Raw genomic sequence first — 22,086 nt, forward strand, 5'->3', positions numbered from 1 at the left:
ATGGAATGTTCCGATGAACCAAAACACTTTGAAATTTATGTTATTAAATAAGAAGGCTTTCACTTTAGGAGGAAAATCAAGAAATAGGAATTGAATAAGCTCATAAACTTACTCCATCTACCATCTTCCATCTTCCATCTCAATTTCTCTACTAAAAAAGCATGACCTGAAAACACTCTTAAAGATAAAAACACCCCACATTCCAAAACCATTCACTGAGTAGCAAGCAATTCACTACAAATGCTCCAAAATCTTAAAACAAAGAGTCAGAGGCTGAGGATACAGAAAAGTGGTAGTCTATGAGGCCTTATGTTTAATCCCTAGTCCTGTCCCCACCTCCCCAAAAAACTAGTTATGATAATAAAGCTAAAACAATCCCAACCCTTTGTAATCTGTTGCATTAACATCTGACCTACCATTTTCAGCAAGATAAGTAAGACCTATAAAGAAAAGTATCATGTTTTCTCATATATGGAAGCTGGGAGGGGAGGGGTAGAGATGCAATGAAAGTAAAGGGGAGATCATTAGAGTAGAGGCAGACAGGGGAGGGAGGAAAGCTGGGAGATACTGGGGAGTAAAATGATAAAATTATGTTTTTATGTATTATGAATATGCCACAATGAATTCTACCATTCTGTATAACTAATATGTAAATAACAAAACTCTGACCTACTCTGTATTCTGAATGTACCTTTTAACCAGGTATGACTTTATTACATCATGACTGTCATTTAGAAAATAATGAATTCACTGAATTCCAAATACTGACACACATTATGCAACATCAAAAAACCTACATCCATTAATACCATCACTATCTGGACACAGTGGCATATGCCTTTAATCTCAGCAGCTTGGGAGGATGAGGCAAGAGTATCCAATGGTCAAGGCTAGCCTGGGCAACTTCGAAAGACCCTCTCTCAAGAAAAAAAAATTAAAAGGGCTGGGGATATAGCTCAGCATCCTAGGTTCAATCTCCATTGGGGGGGATTCATCACCAATATCATCTTTTAAGTACTGGGAAGGTGTCACATTCACAATTACAGAAACAAGCTTTCCAAAATTCCAATTTTTGCTTAAAAGCTCAATTGTTTTTACTGGCTACAAATACTGTCAACTGTTTTCTTTTTTCTTTGGGGGGGCACCAGGGATTGAACTCAGGAGCACTCGACCACTGAGCCACATCCCCAGCCCTATTTTGTATTTTACTTAGAGACAGGGTCTCACTGAGTTGCTTAGGGCTTCGCTTTTGCTGAGGCTGGCTTTGAACTCACCATTCTTCTGTCTCAGCCTCCAGAGCCACTGAGATTACAGGTATGAGCCACCACACCTATCTAGCTGTTTTCTTGAAGTGACAGGGGAGGCTCAACTAATTAGCAAAAAGTTCCTGCAAATATTCAAACTTGAATATCAACAGTTCATCACCAGTTCAGGTAAAGGCGCTCCATGGGGGAGGGGGGGAGTAGGTTAAACTGGGTGTGGTAGCACACACCTGTAATCCCAGCAACCTGGGGGAGGCTGAGACAGGACTGCCAAATTCAAGACCAGCCTTAGCAATTTAGTGAGGTCCTAAGCAACTTAGCAAGACCGTCTCAAAATAAAAAATTAAAAAGGCTGGGGATGTGGCTCAGTGGTTAAGCACACCTGGGTTCAGTCTCCAGTACCAAAAATTAAATAAACAAAACCACTAGATTAGCTTAGAAGACAAACCAAGCAAGTACTCTTCCTCAAAAATCACTATTCTACTTTCTATTATCAAAGCATATTAAAAAGACAACCTCATGGGCTGGAGTTGTGGCTCAGTGGTAGAGCACTTGCTTGGCATGTGTGAGGCCCTGGGTTTGATCCTCAGTACCACATATAAATAAATAAACATATAAAATAAAAGACCCATTAGTACCACGTATAAATAAAAGACCCTCAGTATCACATATAATTACATAAACATAGAAAATAATAAAAGACACTTTTTAAGGATGAAAATTTAATTTTTTTTCTTTGTAGAGCTAGGGAATCAAATCTAGGAGCACTCTACCATTGAGCCCCAGCCCAAATAAACTTTGTGATTTTGGGTACTGGGAATTGAATCCAGACATTGCCACCAAGCTACATACCCAGTTCTTTTAAGTTTTGAGACAGGTAGGGTCTTGCAAAATTGCGAAGGCTGGTCTTGAACTTATGATTCTTCTGCCTTAACCTCTAGTGGCAAGCACCTACATGCCCAGCAAATTAACATTTTTTAATGCTTCATCAAGAACCTTCTGAACTGTGTAGTAAAAAAATATGACATGTACAATATGGAGCCACCTCTGCCTTGACTGATCCTAAGGCACTAGCAGCATTACTCAATTACTCACCATTACTTTCACACTATCAGTGCAAATGCCAGAAGTAAAAGACATAGTATCTCATTATTATTAAAGATCTTAGGTACCCTCTAAAAGGATCTCAGTGACAACCTTCACTCCAGGCATCCACAAATAGCACACAAGAAACACTGCTATAAGTATAGTTACTAACCAGAAGATCCCAGTTCTACCTTTTATGGCTACATGAAACTACCCTAATTCCCTTTCTTGTGACAGCTTCCACAATGTTTGGGAGAAAAATCTCTAGCCTCCCCTTTAGCAAGACTTAATGTCTTTTCCAGTAATTTCAATATTCTTTGTGGCATGAATGCTTGGTCATTGATGTTGATGTTGATTACTCTCCTTTATGTCCTTTTATTTAAAGTATGATAGCCACAAGTGATTTCTTTTTTACATTTTACAGAGATTATATTAATCCTCTCTATATTATTCTAGTTTTCATATACTCATTTTGCTGAAGTGAAAATTTAATAGAAACTTATACCTTCCTTCCTCAAAGAATGTTAGAAAAAAGCAGGTGCATTTAGATTTACTTGAAATTGCTCTATGAAACCATTTTCTTTAGAGTATACATTTCCTCCATTTTTATTACTGACATAATTATCAAAATTAGGAGTCCCTTTTCAAAAATAGCAATGAACTGTAAGCTAACACTAAATCATCATGACATCATTTGAACATTTATCTGAATTCCTTCTAAACTGAAAAACTGCCACAAAAATTCTTGTTTGATCTGGGCTCCCCCCAGGGCATCTTTTTCCAATTCCATGATAATATGAATCAACAGAAACCTCACCAATTTTAAATCTTTACTAAAAAAGTATTCTAATTACAAAAATAATTTGAGAGGTCTCTATACAAAATACCAGGGGTGAGTGAGTGAGGCTGGGGCACAAGAGGGAGTCAGAAGATACTTTTTTTCAAATAATTATGTAAAATGCGATAGATGTCATTAAAGGCATGTGTCAAAATTAAAGTCTCACCTTTAAAGACACACACATATTTACTTAACTTTTACATATATATATATATATATATATATATATATATAAATTTCTTTTTTCTAGTTATAAACTATATTTCCAAAAACTAAATTGTTCCTACTTTCACAAAATTAAGCTGACTTAACACTGGGTGCCTAGAAACCATAAAATCTTTACCTTGAATTTGATTTAAACAAAACGTCAACTGTCAATGACACGCTTCGTTTGGAATACAAAGATGAAGAAAACTCAGCCTTTCGTCTTTTTAAAAGGGGCACTCTAAACACCTCAAAACTGGAAGGAATGCAGTCTCACAGAGGAGGCCTCTACGCTGCTGAATATAAGCAGAGTAAAGGCTCTAATCTACTTTTTGATCCCAGAAACAAGTTTTCAAACTGCATCTTGTTCTTAGGAGGAAAAAAAGAGGGAGAGAAAACTTTTTAAAAACCTTGTAGGGCTACGTAAGTACCCGCTGTAGGCCTAGCGGATCAGAAGGGGTCAGGGAAGCTCTAATAAGGCTGCAATCGGGGGCGGAGAGGAGCGTCCGTGGGCATCGAGGGCGAAGGACGCCGAGGGGAATCCCGTGACCCACCCGGACGAGACTGAGCACACGCACCGGGGGCGCCCCGTCCCGGAGCACCGGGAGGCCGCGGCGGGGCCGCAGGAGCGGGCCTGGAAGCTCAGACCCCGTCTCACCCGCGCTCACGCAGGTTTGCACAAGGGAAGCGGAAGTGGGTAACTCAGGCGCACGACAGGGGCGCTCAGAGAAAGGGAAGAACGAAGGGGCCCGACGGAGGCTGACGCGCCGGCGGCGGCGACGAGGGCGAGGAGGCGCGAGCGCAGCGCCCACGAGGAGCGGGCCCGCCAGCCGCGCTGCCGGGAGCCATTCCGTACCCAGCGCCGGCGGAGCAGCGGGAGCAGCCCCGGCTCTTCCGGAAGGGGAAAGCCCCCGGCCCGACGGCCGCGGTCCGGCCAGGAAGGGGTGGGAGACGCAGGCCCCGGGCGGCGGCAGCGGGCCCGGGCGGCCGTCCGCCGGCAGCGGGCTGGGCGCGGGCCCGGCTCGCGCCGCCCCTCCCCCTCCCCGACGCCCCCGAGGCCCGGCCGGCGTGCGAGAGCGAACAGAACACGAAACACTTACAACGGCATCGTCTCCTGCGCCGGCACCGCCCAGTCACTTCCCCCCCGCAACCGCCGCCGCTGCCGCCCTGGGCATGATCCACTGAGGCGGGAGGGAGGGGGGGGGCCTGCCTCAGCCCTGGGTCCAACCCCACTCCCGCACCCGCTCCCGCCGCTTTAAGCGCTTCTCCTCCTTCCCCTTCGTCCTAACATGGCGCCCGAGCGCTACCACAGCAACGTTCTAGAACCGCTGACGCCGCCACGCACGCCGTGCGCGCGCCTGCGCACCAGACACCCGGCACCGCGCCGCCTCACGGGAAGCGTAGTTTGAGAAGCGACCGTGGGCCCTCAGTTCCCACCCTGATCCGCTCACGCTTCCGCGACGGGTATCGGGGGACGACGCGGTGTCGGAGGCTCCGGCCGGCAGTCTGCACTTAGGCGAGGATACCCTCGTGCCCGAATGGGGGCGACGCGGTTCCGATAGCGCGGGAAGGTTCCGCAGCGACCCCCGGCCTCCGAGGCGCCGCTTCCGGTGCACCGTGCGGACCCGCCCTTCTCGCCTCCTGAGGCGCTGGCGCGTGAACCATGTGCTGCTCGGGGGCGCGGGTGGGTCGCAGCCGTGGGTTATGACAACTTGCTCAACCGCACCGTAGTTTACCGAAGGTAGGAGTCATGCTTACTTCATAGGGTAACCGAGGCTTTATGCGGTGAAGCCAGAGAGGTGTTTAGCTCGGAGCCTGGCTCGGCGCGCCACAGCGTTGCTAGGACTTGGTCTCTCCTGGGTATGCCTTCCGCCGACGGAGCCCCTCGTCCGTCTGGTCCACTGATGTTCCTGACGTCTGTCTGCAGGCTCTCCGCAGATATTTATTGAGTGGATAAGTTTTGCTAGATCGGATTGTGATGACAGCCAGTTCTGCAACACGAGCTACTTGATAAAGCTGTCGGTAACTACTGAGATTTTAGCAAAGGCTGTTTTGAGCCGAATTTCCCCCCAGGCTGTGTTTCCAGCCCTTAATCTCTTTGTGGTGGGACCTAGAATTCGACCTTCTGCCTTGTCACCGGTAAAAGCTTGAAAAGGTGCCTGAGGCAGCCCCTGCACTCTGAAGCTCTTTCCCTCTGTAAATTAGAATGGACATTCCAAAGTGTTGCACAAGTTAATAGGGGTAGGGTGGGGGTCAAATGAGTAGGGGAAAGCGTTAGCCTGAAGTTTCAAAACTCTAAATATTTTTATATGCACTTATAAATCCTCAGAAGATCTGACAAAGGACTTATTTTCCTTCTAGAACTAATGATTCAGAATGAGAAAAGCACAGGCTGTAAATCTGTATGCCACATTTGGCTGTTAACCACTTGAAAGGAGGCTATTCCATTTAATATGAGCTGTAAATGCAAAATACACACGGATTTCGGAGATTTTAGCACAAATTAATAATGTGAAATACTGCAATCAATTACTTTATATTGGTTACATATTGAAATAATGTTTTGGTTCTGTTGCATTAAAGAAAATGGTATTAAAATTAATCTCACCTGGGGGGCTGGCATCTCCAAAAAAGCTGAGGATGTGAGATTCAGAGAAATCCATAACCTATTAAGGCTTCAGTCTTAAAAGTGGTCAATGGAGTGCTGGGATTGTAGCTCAGTGGAAGAGCCTAACGTGTGAGGCCCTAGGTTTGATCCCCAGCACCACATAAAACTAAATAAACAAAAGTATTGTGTCCATCTACAACTAAAAATATATTTTTTTTTTTTTCAAAAAAAGTGGTCAGTGAAGTCCTAGCCCAGGGTCCTGACTGGGGAACTGTCAAATGAGGTCTATTTGCCCCAAAAACCAAAAAGAAAAGGTAACATTGAAAAACATGAAAGGAGCTTTAACTCTTTAAAGCATGACTGTACTGAGAAAACAAAGGCCCTTAGCCCAGAGACTGAGAATGACTTTGATGTTTTATAGGGGAATAGGGGCAATGGTGAGGGGGGTCTGCATAGCTGGCGGGATTTCATAAGCTGCCCAAACAGGTGATCTTGACCAGGTCATTATCTCAGGATTGGGCAGGCAGGGCCTTGTCCCAGAGGAGAAAGTGCTGTTGCCTGGTGGGGAGCTGGTGGTAAGGTTGACTCATCACATGATCATTATCCTATCAGACCTTGTTTCTGGAATCCAAGGTGACTCAGAGCAAAGAAGATGAATGCAAAATGCAGGCAGAGATGCCAAGTCTTTAATCCTGCTTTTAACCATCCATTGGACATTTGCAGGAAAAAGTAAAGAGTCTTAAATCCTTGATACTGAAGTTGCTCATAATAATGTGTCTGAAGGTGTTGAAAGGCAAGTGAGGAACAAGAGACAGGTAAGCAAGAAATGAAAGACAGAGACCAGGCAGACATAAACAGGAGAGTTTATTTGTCAGAGCTGTCAAATAAAGGCCATCTCTCTATAGTGGAAAGAGGCAAAACAGGCTTGGTTCCAGGACTTTTATGGGGCAGGCTCAGGAATCAGAGCCCAGTGGGTCTTACTGCAGGTGGTTAGGGGTTGGATTGGTATGAGGGAGTGGGAAAGCGAAACTTTTCCCTTAAAATGGTGACTGTTAGCTTAATCAATGTCTCTTTTAACTGCATAAGCAATAAGGTCTTAATAAAGTGTTCTAGGATGTAGGGTGCTTCCTACAACCAGTCAAAAAAAAAATGGTGACTGTCACTTAAGATGTCCTTCCAGATGCTAAGCAAGGATCTTGTATTCCCCACTTTTTTGTTTTTTATTGGGCTCCTTAGGAAACAGGGATGTAGGTCAGTCTTCTATAACTTCTACCTGCTGGGAAGGGGCGGCATTTGAATCTCTCATTAGGGGCACAGGATGTAGGTGACCATTGTCCAAGTCATAGAATGGCTATGACTGAGTGGAAAGTTGAATTAGTCAGAAGCCAAATGGAGGGGGCAGCCGAGAGGTGAGTCAGGTGGGATTCTATATTGGGAGTTCCCCATGGTGAGTTGGAGTGCTAGAGTGGCTAGAGGAAGATGTCTCCTGCTCTAGGACAACCCAGAGTGAGAGAGGGGACAGCATTGAAAGGGGTGGTCACCACCCAATTCACTAGCCCCAGGGCTGAAGCCCTTTTGGGACTGAGAGAAGGGAGTCATCACCCAATCTTCCCTAGTCCCGCCCGGGCTTTGCCCATAGAGAGTCTTAGTTGCCTGGCCAGGGCTTTTGTGAGCTCTGCTGAAGAGCTGAGAACCAAGACCTGAGAGTGAGCTTGCCCAGCGGAAGGGATGGGAAGGTCGAGAGTCTTGGTGCTGGGCCAAGATCTAGGTTAACTTTTGTCGCTAGAGAGGAGAATTGTCTGAGTGGTGGTGGAATGCAGTCCCTGGCGGCCCAATTTTGGTGAGGGATTGGTGGTATTCCTGTAACAAAAGCTGGTTTATTGTTTGGCTAGAGATTTTTTTTGATCCATTTTTTAATTTTAGTTTATGAGTGCTCTATATGTTGGTTTTGATACACACACATAGACAAGACAGTACACAGAATAAATGAGTAAAGGCCTTATCACTTTTAAAACTTATTAGATTAAGAGCTGAAGGGAAATCAAGAAATGAGAGACAGGTAAGTAAGAAATGAAAGGCGGAGACCAGGCAGACATACACAGGAGAGTTTATTATTTGTCATTGCTGACAAATAAAGGCCATCTTTCTATAGGCAAAACAGGCTTGGGTTCCAGGACTTTCGTGGGGCAGGCTGAGGAATCAGAGCCCAGCTGCTGGTGGTTAGGGGTTGGGTTGGTATGAGGGAGTGGTGAGCCTTTCTCAGAAATGCCCGTGGGCGGGAAAGTGAAACTTTTTCCTTAAAATGGTGGTTGTCACTTAAGATGGCCATCCAGATGCTAAGCAAGGACCTTATAAGAGCCAACTTTGTAAATTGGTCTCTGAGCCAAATGAAGTGTTAGTCCTAGGAAAAAAATGATATGACCATTAATTACTTCATTAAAGTGATATGAGAGAAAGAGATAGGGAGGGGGGAGAGGGAGAAAATTTTGAAGTCATTCTGTGTTGTAGCCAAGGGAAAATTTAAATTGACTTTTTTTTTTTTCTCCAAGTTTTAGGCCTCTTATCCAGCCTGCTGAGTCTGCCCTTTGTATTTCAGTGTTAGCTTCAGTGTGGCCTTGGCCAGGGACATTGCTGCCCAGGCTTTACAATGTACTGTGCCCATAGAAGCAGGGAGGAGGGTTCTGGGTCCCTTTTTGTCTAGAAGTAGGGTCTCTGTAGAATCCAGAGCTTTAGTGGCAAGTAGAAGCTGGTGGGGCGGGGGGGGGGGGGTGGCAAGAGGAGCCCAGGGAAGGCTAAGAGTGAGAAAGGAGAGAGCCTGCACATAAGGGGTTTCCTGCCATTTTCCTGAGCGCTTGCAAACGTTATGAAGATTAAGGACCCAAATGAGGCCGGAGTGTAGATGAAGAAGAGCACCAGGTGAATGGAAGAAGATATGTGGTCACTGTTCTGGGCCCTCAGGCCAGGATCCCAAAGCAGCCCAAATCCCCGAGGGGAGAGCAAAGCTGATGGGAGAACTGATGGAGTCACTGGCATCAATGAAAGAAAAGTGGCGCAGGACTAGTCACACACCCACCTGGGGTAAGAAGCAGATTTATTGTCAGGAGCCTGACAAGGCTACTCTGCAAAGAGAGGGCAGTGGCAGCAAGGAGGGACAGCAGGCGTTGTGCTTGGGCCAGAAAATGGAGGGGGGTTTGAGACGATGTGAGTGGCCTCGTGGTGTGAGGCGATCCCAGCCAGTAGGGTCCACCTGGGAAGGGGTAATGGGAAGGCACTGGCAGATGGAATAGAGGACGGTCCTGAGGTGAGGATGAGGATCAGGGGAGCAGCAGGTGAGTCTGGATGGAAGTGTATACGAGGGGAGAAGGAAAGCGTCATCCCCAACTTTGTAAGGATGTCCCTTCCCATAGGGAAACAGGGCACTGTGGAATGACCAGAAAGGAGGGGTAAAAATTAGAGAGCCAAAAGCGCAAACGAGGCTGGGTGTCTGTGAGGGTTGTAAGGTTTGCCCTCTACCCCACAACAGAGGTCATAGAGCGAGTGGTAGCCCCCAGGACTCCTTGAGGACTGAATATCTAGCCCCGGGGTCTAGGAGGAAGGAGACAGGCCCACCTGAAATGCAGTTACCCTGGGTTTCCGCGGAGTGAAGGGAGTGGTCAGGTGATGGGGACCTGGTCCTCCTCGGTCCTCTGCAGTCAGTCTTAAGAGTTGGAAAGGGGAGCCAGAAGGGTCAGGTGGCTGGAAGCCACAAGAGCTTGGGGACAGTCAATGGCCCAGTGTCCCTCCTGATGGCATTTAGGACAAGGGCCCGTAGGCTTGCAAGGCTTGGGACATGTACCAGCCCAGTGACCCATCTGACCACATTTAAAACAGGGTCCAAGTGGTCCTGAGGGATCCTTCCGCGGGCCAGTGGAACCAGGGACACATGACGAGGCTGGACAGACAATTTGAGCGAGCATCTGATATTTCTGCTGCCAGGCCTTCTCCTCTCTCCTGTTATTCACCCTAAAGGCCACTCCCACCACCTCAGCTTGGAGAGTTAGGGGCCCCCTCTCGAGGTGCCTTAGTTTGGCCTTAATATCGGGGAAACTCTGGGAGAAAAAGCAGTCATTAGAGTTGACTCCCATCTGGAGTCTCGGGGTCCTGATTAGTATGTTGTAATAAAGCCTTGGTCAGGTGGTCTAGAAATGCTGAGGGGTTTTCACTCTTATCTGGGAAGATTTCCTGGAGCCTTTCACAATTGATGGCCTTAGGGGCGGCCTTTCTAAGTCCTGCTAGGAGGCGAGTAATGAATTGGTTTCCACTAGTTACTTCTCCAGGCAAATTATAATCCCACTGGGGTCCTGATTGGGATCGCGTCAGTGCCGATTGGATGGGCAGCGGAGGTCTGATGTACCCCATCAGCGTAATTTCTAGCTTGCTCCCAAACTCACTGTGCTCCTCGGGCAGGAGGGTGTTAGACAAGATCATATGGACATCAGGGAAGGTCGAATCGTGATGGGGTCAGATGCTGAAACTCTTTGATATATGTACTTGAAGTGGGACATGAAGTATCGGACCCCAGCTGCTTTTCTATTGTGAAAGATTTGACAAAGAGAAAGGCACCTGAACCTGGATTACACCATCTACCCAGCCACCTCGAGTAGAGGACACAGAGATGCAGGCTGGGCAGCGGCAGCCCATGAACGTATGGTAGGAGGACAGAAGGGCGGAGGGGCCCAGGGGACAGTGGCCCGGAGGCTTCATTAGAAAGAGAATCGTGGGATGGCAGGGGTTCATCCGCTGGGTCGAAGGAGAAGGAGTCCTGGGTAGGATCTTCTGTCCCTTTGGAAGCAGACTTAGGGGAGGTGAGAGCTCAGAGGACTTGTGCAGGAGTTGCAGAGAGAGAGCTTGGAATGCAGAGAGGAGAAGACCTGAACATAGGATATCTCTTTCCATTTTCCAGAACGCTCACATAGTTGAAAAGGCCTCTGGTAATATTGGGATCTAGAGTGCCATTAAGTGGCTACATTGTCCAAAGGATCTTGAGGCCAGATCTGATTGCACAAGCGGATAAGTTTTGGGGGGTTTAGGTCCAGGGTGAGAGAGACCCTAGGTTAGCAAGGAGGCAGCCTGGGGGACTATGGGAGGGAATGGATGAGGAGCTGCCCATGGTGATTTTAGAGGTGGGGTGTCCCCCAGTCTCTAGTATCACCTAGTCAAGAGGAGGGTTACACTCAGGGGGTTGTCACCACCGGTGGGTAAGCATTGGGGCAGGACCCTGTAGAGGCACTTGGACACCCAGCGAGGACTATGTAGAAGGGGCAGAAGCCCATAGAGATTAACCCAAGGCTGAGAGATCATCTCACCAGGATTAACTCCCAATCACCCTTGGTGGTTTTTTCTCAAAACCCAGAACTCAAATAAAAGGCCACCTATAGACCCGGTCAACAGTAGGGATCAGCCGTAGCTGTGGAAGCTGTGGCTGGGGATATCCCTGACCATACAGTAACCGTGGGAGTCCCAGGACCTGTAGGTCGTTTAGGTCAACTAGAGAACAGGGGTCTTATCTGCAATGTCCAGTGGTGGGTGTGGAGAGGACATTTGGCAGAATGGGGGGCCTGGTCTCCTGATGGAATCTGGATTGGGGCCTGACCCTCGAAGAGGGGAGTGGGCACACTGGGGAACCCGATCCCGGGTTTCAGCACCAGAATGAAGGGAAAGCAAGGAACGAGAGATGGGTATGTGAGAAATCAAAGAGCTGCGCACAAGAGTTTATTTGTCAGAGTGACAAATAAAGGCCATCTCTATAGTGGAGAGAGGCAAAACAGGGTTGGGATCCAGGACTTTTATAGGGCAAGCTCAGGAATCAGAGACCAGCGGGTCCTGCTGCAGGTGGTTAGGGTTGGGTTGGTGTGAGGGAGTGGTGAGCCTTTCTCAGAAATGCCCTTGGGCGGGAAAGTGAAACTTTTCCTTAAAATGGTGGCTGTCACTTAAGATGGCCATCCAAATGCTAAGCAAGGTGTGCTTTATGAATTAAAGAATGGGAACTTCAGCTCATACTGTCCTTTGCCAGGCATCTCAGAAAATATTGAAAAAGAAACAGGTGGACATTAAACCTTTGTGATTTTGGCCTATAGCTGTTCCAAATAAGCTGTTTTGGCCTTCCCTAGAATGAGGGAGATAGCAATGTAGCAGAAGTGATGAATATTTATTTAGTACCTAGAATGTGCTAGGTATCATTCTACATGCCGGAGACATTTACAAAGAACTACACAAGGGGATGGAATCAAGGTCACATGAGCTGTAACTTTTGAAATATCCTGATAGAAAAGTCAGGATTTGGGCTGGGTGGGGTGGTTTACACCTGCAGTTCTAGCAACCAGGGAGGCTGAGGCAGGAGGAAAAATGGACAGACAGGCAAGAAGGGCACATTAAGTAAAGGAAACAATTAAAAAATAGGAAAAGTGCAAATAATTTTACATTCATTTGGAGAAAGAGATTTTTGAAGTAACTCAACGACAAGGAATGTCCTGGGGAGTAGTCAAGTGAGAGATGGAAGATGAGGGCCTTTCATTCAGCACCTGGTTGTTGTGTGCCTGCCCTGTGCCATGACTGTGCTGGGGTGCGGGGGAGTAGGTTGTTACTTTTCACTTTGAAAAATAAAATCACAGCCACAGTGGCACACACCTGTAATCCTAGCCGCTCAGGAGGCTGAGGCAGGAGGATCACGAGTTCAAAGCCAGCCTCAGCAACTTAGCAAGGCACCAAGCAACTCAGTGAGACCCTGTCTCTAAATAAAAATATAAAATAAGGCTGGGGATGTGGCTCAGTGGTTGAGTGCCCTGAGTTCAGTCCCCTGTACCAAAATAAAATAGATAAATAATTTAAAAAAAAAAAATCACAGACCCACATAGACCTTACAAAAAGGGCGAGGGAGGACAAATAATAAGTTCATAATCAGACAAGGGAATTACAGAATGTGCTAAGAGCCATAAATAAAACATACAAAGTGACAGAATGAAGGGGAGATCAACTCCAAATAGTGTGGTCAAAGAAGTCAAGGCTTTTCAGAGTAGCTGAGACCAAAAGCTACCCTAAAAGATGTAGATTTTGCCTTTTTGTGAATAGGAGAGCCATGGAAGGTTTTGTAACAGAAGTGAGATTATATTTGTATTTTTGAAAGTATAGGAGGGAATAAATCTGAACAGGGGAAGTTTTGAAGGTATGAATTAGTTCTTACCAGTTCAAGTGAGTGAGGGATGATGATACTTAAATAAGGAAAAAGGGGACAATTTGAGAGAGATTTAAGAGGCACAGTTTATCCTGGAAAAGAGAAGACAAAGATGACTTCAGAGGTTCTAGGAAGGGTGACAACATGGATGCAGCTACCAGTAAATGAAATAGGAAGCAGGAGGGGAACAGGGTGAGTGCCTGAGATCTGGAGCCTAGTTTGAGTATTGATTTGGAAGTGCTGTGGGGCCTTCACAAATGGCTTTTAGGCAATTAAAATGTGCTTTGGAAGCTAAGGAGAGAAGATCTGGGCCAAAAATAGAGATTAAGAATTCCGAAGGCAAGAATCATAGGTTGGAGTCATGTTTCAGCTCTGGTAGGACCTTAAGCACACCCACCCACTACTCCAACTCAAGTTTCACACGTGAGTAATTCACAAGGTATTCACCTGTCACATTTAGGACCCAATTAAGAATATAACTTTAGCCAAGGAAGCGAGGAGTGATGAGGCCAGTTACCAGTATGTAAGAGTCGCTGGACCGTGACCCTTGTCTCACTTGTCCTAATGTCCCTCTGTAACAGTGGTCTACTTTATGCTTTGAATATAGCCCTTGCTTCTCTGCCACTGCAACTTATTTTTTAAGTGAACATGTTTCTTTCTCTTCCTCTCTCCCTGCTCCTCCCTAATCTCTCCCCCTCCCTAATCTCAGGGGAAACAGGGTCACCTTTCTTTCCCATCCTAGGCAGAGTTATCTGTCTCTGAGTATACACCACCATAGGAATAATCCAAACTCTGGGGATGGCACCAGAAGATCTCAGAAATGACTGCCTCCCAAATTAACAAATGAGTTACAACTCTAACAGAGAATGCCTGGAATGTAGCCTTTCAATCACCTCTCTTAAAGCCCCCCCTTCCTGCTGATGGGTAGAATCACAGACTTTGGGACAGGAGTCCCCAGTATTTCTCCTTTCCTAGCAAAGCAATAAACCTTCTCTTTTCTTTTTCTCAAAACCGAGTCCTCCTCATGGGTTGGCATCAGAGACAAGGACTAAGCTTGCAGCAGTATCTCCAGCTGCTGTAGTGTACACTACCATGGGCCCTTTGCTTCATTGCCAGTATTTTCTACTGGCTGCTGAGAAGATGTGTTGTACTGGTATCTTTTTTGTTTTTGTTTTGAGCCCTATTTTGTATTTTTATTTAGAGACAGGGCCTCAACTGAGTTACTTAGTGCCTCACCATTGCTGAGGCAGGCTTTGATCCTCCTGTCTCAGCCTCCCAAGCTGCTGGGATTACAGGCATGTGCCACCACACCCAGCCTACTGATATCTTAAGTATTATTCAGGTAGCCTTTTTTGGTTTTTTTTTTTTTTTTTTTTTTAAGTTTTATACATATATTAGTTGTAGGTGGGCACAATGTCTTTTTTTTTTTTTTTAATTATTTTTATGTGGTGCTAAGCATCGAACCCAGTACCTCACCTGCACTAGGCGAGCACTCTACCACTGAGCCACAACCCCAGCCCCTATTCAGGTAGCTTTTTTTGTTTTTGTACTAGAAATGGAACCCAGGGACACTTTTTTTTTTTTTTTTGAGAGAGAGAGAGAATTTTTTAACATTTATTTTTTAGTTTTCGGCGGATACAACATCTTTGTTTGTATGTGGTGCTGAGGATCGAACCTGGGCTGCACGCATGCCAGGCGAGCGTGCTACCACTTGAGCCACATCCCCAGCCCCAACCCAGGGACACTTTCGAGTCTCCTGAGTTGATTCAGGCCTAACTTAGTTGCTGAGGCTAGCCTGGAACTTGCAATCCTCCTGCCTCAGGTAGCATTTTAAACAGAACAAGGTCATAAAGAGATGAATTCCAAAGCTGGTTTACAAAGTCCACAGTGTATGAAACGAAAAAAAAATGTTGTTGAGCAGAACCTCCTCATATATTGTGAGCTACTTGGATTGTAGCTGGTATCATTTAGGAGGTAACAGTTGGAGATACTGTATGACTTGGAGATTTTTATTAATAATAAAGTTTGATGGTTCACTTGGCCAATACTTTACAAAATTAATCAGAAATTGTATTTAGAAGTTACTAAAGCAGAGCTCATAGCAGCAATATAGTAAAACTGGAACAATACAGAGAAGGTTAACATGGCCCCTGCGGGAGGATAACATGCAAATTCACGAAGTGTTCGATATTTTTTTTAAAAGAATTATTTACTAAGATAAGAATAATAGCAGAAGCACTTCCATCTAATGAGTACCATACTCTTGAGTTGTCCTTTCATTAAATTCTTATCCTCCTTTGTTAAATAAAAGTTTAAGGTCATTGTTTTAGAATAAACTCCTGTAGTAGCCTCAACAGACTAGACTAAAACCCAAAATGAAGGTGCTTGCTAAGGTTCCACCAAAAGAAACAATTATCTGACTTTCCCAGGAGTCAGGAAAGAGATGCCAAAATTACCAACAAGCCAGTTCCAGCAGCATGAAATTGAAGTTCTCTCAGCTTTCATCTTTACAAAACAAAACCCCCCAATCCTAAAGTAACCTGGTGTCAACCAATCAGTTTTCTGTTGTTCTGCCTCCTTTTCCTTTAGTTAGAGTCACTCTGAAATGATCAGTCCCCTTCTTGTTCCTTGTTTTGCTTTCTTAGGCTTTTTCTGTCTATAAAACCAACATCTAGGGCCCGAGGGGGTAACTCAGTGGTGGAGCACTTGCCTAATTTGGGTGAGACCCTGCATTGCATTCCCAGCCCCTCAAAAAAGGAAAGTTGCTCAGCCTGAGGCAGGACAGAGAAATCAAAGGTAGGTGGAGAGGAGACAAAAGACAAAGAATAGCATTTTTTAAAAGATATTTTTTAGTTGTCAATGGATCTTTTATTTTATTTATTTATATACAGTGCTGAGGATCGAACCCAGAGCCTCACACATGCCAGGCAAGTGCTCTAGCCCTGAGCCACAGCTCCAGCCCCAAGAGAACTGAATTTTAGTCTGAGGTTCTGCATATCATTCAAGGCCTGTCTTTTCCTCAAGCCAGTCTGTCTCCCAGTACTGTTACTTCCAAATTTTGGGGAAATCTGTACATTCTATTTTTTTGGTACTGGAGGTTGAACCCACTCTACCACTGTTACAACCCCAACCTTTTGATACAGGGTTTCACTAAAGCTGGCTTTAAACTTACAGTCTCCTTCCCCAGGCTCCCAAATCACTGGGACTACAGGTGTGTGCCATTGCACCTGAATGCAAATCTTAAAGTTACCCAGATCTACCCACTTAGGAAAATTACCTTGTGCACTGTTAATTATCCACTAAATACATTAAGTCGAGAGAGACATAGAGACAATATATAAAGAAACCAACTTAGGAGAGTTTCCAGTGTTGTCTCCATTATCTGATTCTCAAGACCTGAGAACCACCAGACTGATATCATCCTCACATACCTCACCATGTGCTGAGAGCCATAGCCAAGTAGGAATGACGCATTGCATTTTGGGTTGAAAGGTGACCCTGCTCAGGGATTAGGGTGGATCCTGCTGGGAATAGGGTGGCTCCAGGATTAGGGCGGATCCTGCTAGGATTAAGGCGCATCCTGCTGCCTCAGGCACCCGCTCCTTTGAGTTCTCGCAGGGTTCTGAGAGAATTGGTGCACAGAGCCGAGTGGAGGCAGGGTGTTCACAGGAAGTGTGAGTAGAGTATCAGTGAGAGTTCAGGAAAAAAGAGTTGCTGTTTGAATCTGCAGAGTGTCGGTGAATAAAGAGTTGCTGTTTGAATCTGCAGAGTGTCGGTGAATAAAGAGTTGCTGTTTAAATCTACAAGGCTTCGGTGGTGGCTCGGTTATTTTGTGCCCAGCCAGACTGCAGCAGCCATGCCCACCCCTCACTTGTTTCATTTAAAAGAGGAGGTTCCACACATAAATCAGTTGTTCCTGTACACCATTGGTGAATTGACTGAAAGAGAAATTAGGAAAACTCTCCCTCTCACGATAGATTCAAAGAAAATAAAATACTTGGGAATCAATCTAACAAAAGAGGTGAAAGACCTCTACGATGAAAACCTTTGTAGAAATAGAAAAAAGCAGTCATAAAATTTATTTGTTAAAATAAGAGGCCCAGAATAGCCAAAGCAATCCTTAGTGAGAAAAACAAAGCAGTAGGCATCACAATACCAGACTTTAAGTTAGACTACAGAGCTATAGTAGCAAGAACATTGTGGTATTGGCACCAAACTACATGAAGACCAATGGAACAGAATAGAAGACACAGAGACACTCCCACATAAATAAGTTCTCATACTAGTCAAAGGCGCCATAAACATACATTGGAGAAAAGAAAGCCTCTTAACAAATGGCGCTGGGGAAACTGGGAATCCACAAGTCGCAGAATGAACTTGAACCCTTATCTCTCACCCTGAACAAAAATCAACTCACAGTGGATCAAGGACCTAGGTGTTACACCAGAGACCCTGAGCTGCTAGAAGAAAATGTATGCCCAACTCCCCATCATGTTGGCTTAGGAACTGACTTCCTCAACAAGACTTCTAAAGTACAAGAGGGGAAATCAAGAACCAATAAATGGGATGGTATCAAACTAAGAACTTCATAGCAAAGGAAATATTGAAGAATATGAAGTGAGAGCCTACAGAATGGGAGAAAATCTTTGCCACCCACACCTCAGGTAGAGCACTATCTCCAGGAAATACAAAGAACTCAAAAAACTTAACAATAAAAAAAAAATAATAACCCAATCAATAAATGGGCAAAGAAATTGAGCAGGCACTTCACAGAAGAATGTGAATGGTCAACAAATATATGGAAAAAATATTCAACATCTTCGCAATTAGAGAAATGCAAATCAAAACTACATTGAGATTCCATCTCATTCTAGTCAGATGGCAATTATCAAGAATACAAGTAATAATAAGTGTTGGTGAGGATGTGGGGGGCGGAGTACACCTACACTGTATACCAAAGTAATCCCCCCTGAGGACTCCCCCCCCCCCTTGAAGGGGTAGAGCGCTTGCCTACCACATGTGAGGTGCAAATTGGTGGAACCACTCTGGAAAGCAGTATGGAGATTCCTTAGAAAACTTGGAATGGAACCACCATTTGACCCAGTTATTCCACTCCTCCGCATATACCCAAAGAACTTAAAATCCACATACTACAATGGTGCAGCCTTATCAGTGTTTATAGAAGCTCAATTCACAATAGCCAAGCTATGGAACCAACCTAGATGCCCTTTAACAGATGAAAGGCTTAAGAAAATGTGAGATATATATACACACAATGGAATATTACTCAGCCATAAAGAAGAATGAAATTGATGGCATTTGCCAGTAAATGGATGGAACTGGAGACTATCATACTAAATAAGCCAATCCCCCCCAAAAACTGAAGGCCAAATGTTCTTTCTGATTTGTAGATGATAATACACAACAAGGGTGGTGGAGGGGAGAATACAAGTTCATTGGATTAGACAAAGGGGAATGAGGGAGTGGGGATGGGAATAGGAAAGACAGTAGAATGAATCAGACTTTTCAGTGTTCAACTATGAATACACGACCAATGGAACTACACATCGTGTACAACCTCAAGAATGGGAACTTATACTCCATGTATGTATGTCAAAGCACATTCTACTGACATGTATATCTAAAAGAACAAAAATTTTTAATTGTATATGGACACAATATCTTTATTTATTTTTTATGTGGTGATGAGGATCGAACCCAGTGCCTCACATGTGCAAGGCAAGCGCTTTGTCGCTGGGGCTCAGGGGTAGAGCGCTTGCCTTGCACATGTGAGGCACTGGGTTCGATCCTCAGCACACAATAAAATAGGGGTATGGTGTCCATCTACAATTAAAAAAAAAAGTCACATATTAAAAGAGCAGCCTGAGAACCCCTAGAGAGTCTCTTGAATTTCTCTTGAATGTGTGTTCCCTGCTTTCCTAGATAAATCTCTGTGCCTCTACTGACACATGCTGAAAGTAATTTCCATTGTGTGTGTTAAGAAACCCACTTCTCCTGAGATCCCCCTTCTGCAGTTCCTTTGGACCCTCTTCTGGTGGTATCTCTTCTCTACTGACAAACACATGAGAACACTTGTTTCTGTTTTGTTTTTTTGGGATATTGGGGATTGAACTCAGGGGCTCTTGACCACGGAGCCACATCCCTAGCTCTATTTTGTATTTTGTCTAGAGACAGCCTCTCATTGAGTTGCTTAACACCTCACTTTCGCTGAGGCTGGCTGAGAACACTTATTTTTGAAAATGAAGTGCCTGATTCTAAAATAAGCACATAAAGCCAAGTAAAAGCTTTACACTTATTGAAATTTATCACTTAATACCTCTTCTTCTTTTTTTTTTTTTTTTCCTTTTGGTATTGGAGATTGAACTCAGGGGATCTTAACCACTAAGCCATTTCCCCAGTCCTTTTTATTTTTTATTTTGAGACAGGGTCTCAGTAAGGGGCCTAAATTGCTGACACTGGTCTTGAATTTTATTTATTTATTTATTTATTTTATTATTTTTTTTTTTTGGAGGGGAGTACCATCGATTGAACCCAGGGCACTTAACAACTGAGCCACAGCCCTTTTTTATATTTTATTTAGAGACAGTCTTGCTGAGTTGCTTAGGGCCTCACTAAATTGCTGAGGCTGGCTTTGAACTTGTGATCCTCCTGCTTCAGCTTCCTGAGCTGCTGGGATTACAAGTATGTGCCACCATGCCTAGCAATATTATCATTTTGATACCTGGGATTGAACCCAGGGGCTCTTTACCACTGAGCTACATCCCCAGTCCTTTTTAAAATTTTTAATTTTGTTTTTGTTAATATTTATTTTTTAGGTGAACACAATATCTTTATTTTTTATTTTTATGTAGTATTGAGGATTGAACCCAGAGCCCCGTGCATGCCAGGCGAGCGTGCTACCGCATGAGCCACATCCCCAGCCTTAATTTTTTTTTTTAATTTTATTTTGAGAGAGGTTCAAAATTGCCCAGGTTCTTCGATTTGCAGTTCTCCTGTATCAGCCTCCCAAGTCACCATGATCACCATACCTGGCTGACTTTACTATTATTTTGAGGTAGAATATCAGCTCTTTAAAGGAATTATTAAAGCACAACTTGTACAGTATTCAAATTGCAAGGCCTTTCAACTCCCCCTCATCTCTGTAATATTCTTTCCCTATTGAATTTTTATAGACATGCCCAAATAACTGTCAGATAAACCAAGATACAGTGTATCGTCAATGTCCAGCTACCCAACAGGCTTCCTCTCAGCTGATCAGCCTCTATGGACACCACCAAGCAACCACTATTCTGACTTTATCACTGTAGGTTAATTATTATCTTTTCAACTTTATATGAATGGAATTATATATTATTCACCTGTGAATTTATTTTTTTAATATTTTTTTAAATTATTTTTAGTTTTCGGCGGACACAACATCTTTGTTTGTATGTGGTGCTAAGGATCGAACCCGGGCTGCATGCATGCCAGGCGAGCACGCTACCGCTTGAGCCACATCCCCTGCCTCACCCGTGAATTTAACAACTTCTTTTTTCTTTTTTTTTTCCTTTCTTTTTTTTTTTTTTTTTTGGTACTGGGGATTGAACTAAGGGGCACTCAACCACTGAGCCATATCCCCAGCCCTGTTTTGTATTTTATTTAGAGACAGAGTCTCACTGAGTTGCTTAGTGCCTCACAGTTGCTGAGGTTGGCTTTGAACTTGCCATTCTCCTGTCTCAGCCTCCCAAGCTGCTGGAGCTACAGATGTGTGCCACTGTGCCCAGCTTTTTTTTTTTTTTTTTAATTTGTTTTGATGGTGACACCCATGAGATATTGCATCCCTGGTGAACGTCTGTGTAATTTGGAGGAGGGCAGCCCTGGCAGCGGCACCTATACCCAGCACGGCTACATCTTTTCGCCACTTGCGGGCTGCCTGATGAAGAGCAGCAAGAACAGCGTGCTTCCCATGGTATCTGTGATGAGAGAAGCAGAGTCCCAGTTACTTCCGGATATGGGAACTATTGTAACCTGTAAGGTCTCATGCTTTGCCAAAGTGCACATCCTATATGTGGGCTCCACACCACTGAAGAACTCCTTCTAAGGAACTATCAGAAAGGAAGATGTCCGAGCATCTGAAAAAGATAAGAGTTTCTGCCCAGGTGACATTGTTTTGGCTAAAGTGATCTAAGTCATGTGGAGTCCAACTACTTGCTGATCACTGCCAAGAATGAGCTGGGTGTGGTGGTAGCCCACAGTGAATCAGGTGTCCAGATGATTCCCATTAGTTGGTGTGAGATGCAGTGTCCTAAGACCCACACTGAAGAATTCCAGAAATTGGCCAGAGTACAGCCTGAATTTTTGCAGACCTAAGATGGTACATTTTACCCCACAGAGGGGGTAGCTATTTCTAAGAGTACGTGATGAAAATAACATCAAGATGCCATGGTCTTTATTTAGATACCTGGGGTCAGCCAGTGACCACCTCTAAAAAATCTGCCAGTAATTTACTATAGGTGGAATGTTTATTTTTGTGAACCTTTTAGTAAATTGGATTCGTGAGGATAAAGCTTCTCTTTGGGGGAATTCCAACAAACTGTGTAACTTTGGAGATAACCTGACAGGCCTTTTAAGTATATATATTTTTGCTGCAACAAAGAAAACATTTTTATTAAAAGGAAAAAAATCATTTTTTTTTAAATTCTAATTTGTTATATATGGCAGCTGCTGCAGTCTGGCTGGGCACAAAATCACGAGCCACTCAAGCAGGAACAAACTTTATTTTTTGAAACTGCCGCCAATGTCCAGTACGCGCTGGGAAGATTTTTTGATCCACCCACGCGGCCTCCTCCCGGAACCGCCAGAGAGAGCTCCTCCCCTG

At 44.7% G+C, this 22,086-nt stretch overlaps 1 protein-coding gene, 1 non-coding gene and 1 pseudogene across 5 annotated transcripts in view; 2 read left to right on the plus strand and 1 right to left on the minus strand.

Annotated features, from left to right (window-relative positions):
• Papola (poly(A) polymerase alpha) overlaps positions 1 to 4,712 on the minus strand; it is a 62,133-nt gene extending 57,421 nt beyond the window's left edge. For 3 of the 4 annotated variants that reach the window (XM_027950935.3, XM_027950933.3, XM_027950934.3), the window contains exon 1: positions 4,491 to 4,712. In XM_027950935.3, coding sequence (XP_027806736.2) covers positions 4,491 to 4,498 — 8 coding nt within the window. In that variant the 5' untranslated portion in view covers positions 4,499 to 4,712. The remainder of the gene's footprint in view (positions 1 to 4,490) is intronic. The other variant, XM_027950932.3, reaches the window with a different exon arrangement.
• A 10,589-nt stretch (positions 4,713 to 15,301) lies between these two features.
• LOC114104730 (U6 spliceosomal RNA) lies at positions 15,302 to 15,403 on the plus strand. The gene has a single exon (XR_003584879.2). It is a non-coding gene; the product is annotated as a U6 spliceosomal RNA (small nuclear RNA).
• A 5,618-nt stretch (positions 15,404 to 21,021) lies between these two features.
• LOC114104711 (exosome complex component CSL4 pseudogene) lies at positions 21,022 to 21,706 on the plus strand (annotated as a pseudogene).
• Positions 21,707 to 22,086: the final 380 nt, after the last annotated feature.

This window comes from Marmota flaviventris, chromosome 2 (genome assembly GCF_047511675.1).
Source record: "Marmota flaviventris isolate mMarFla1 chromosome 2, mMarFla1.hap1, whole genome shotgun sequence".
Lineage (NCBI taxonomy): Eukaryota > Metazoa > Chordata > Mammalia > Rodentia > Sciuridae > Marmota > Marmota flaviventris.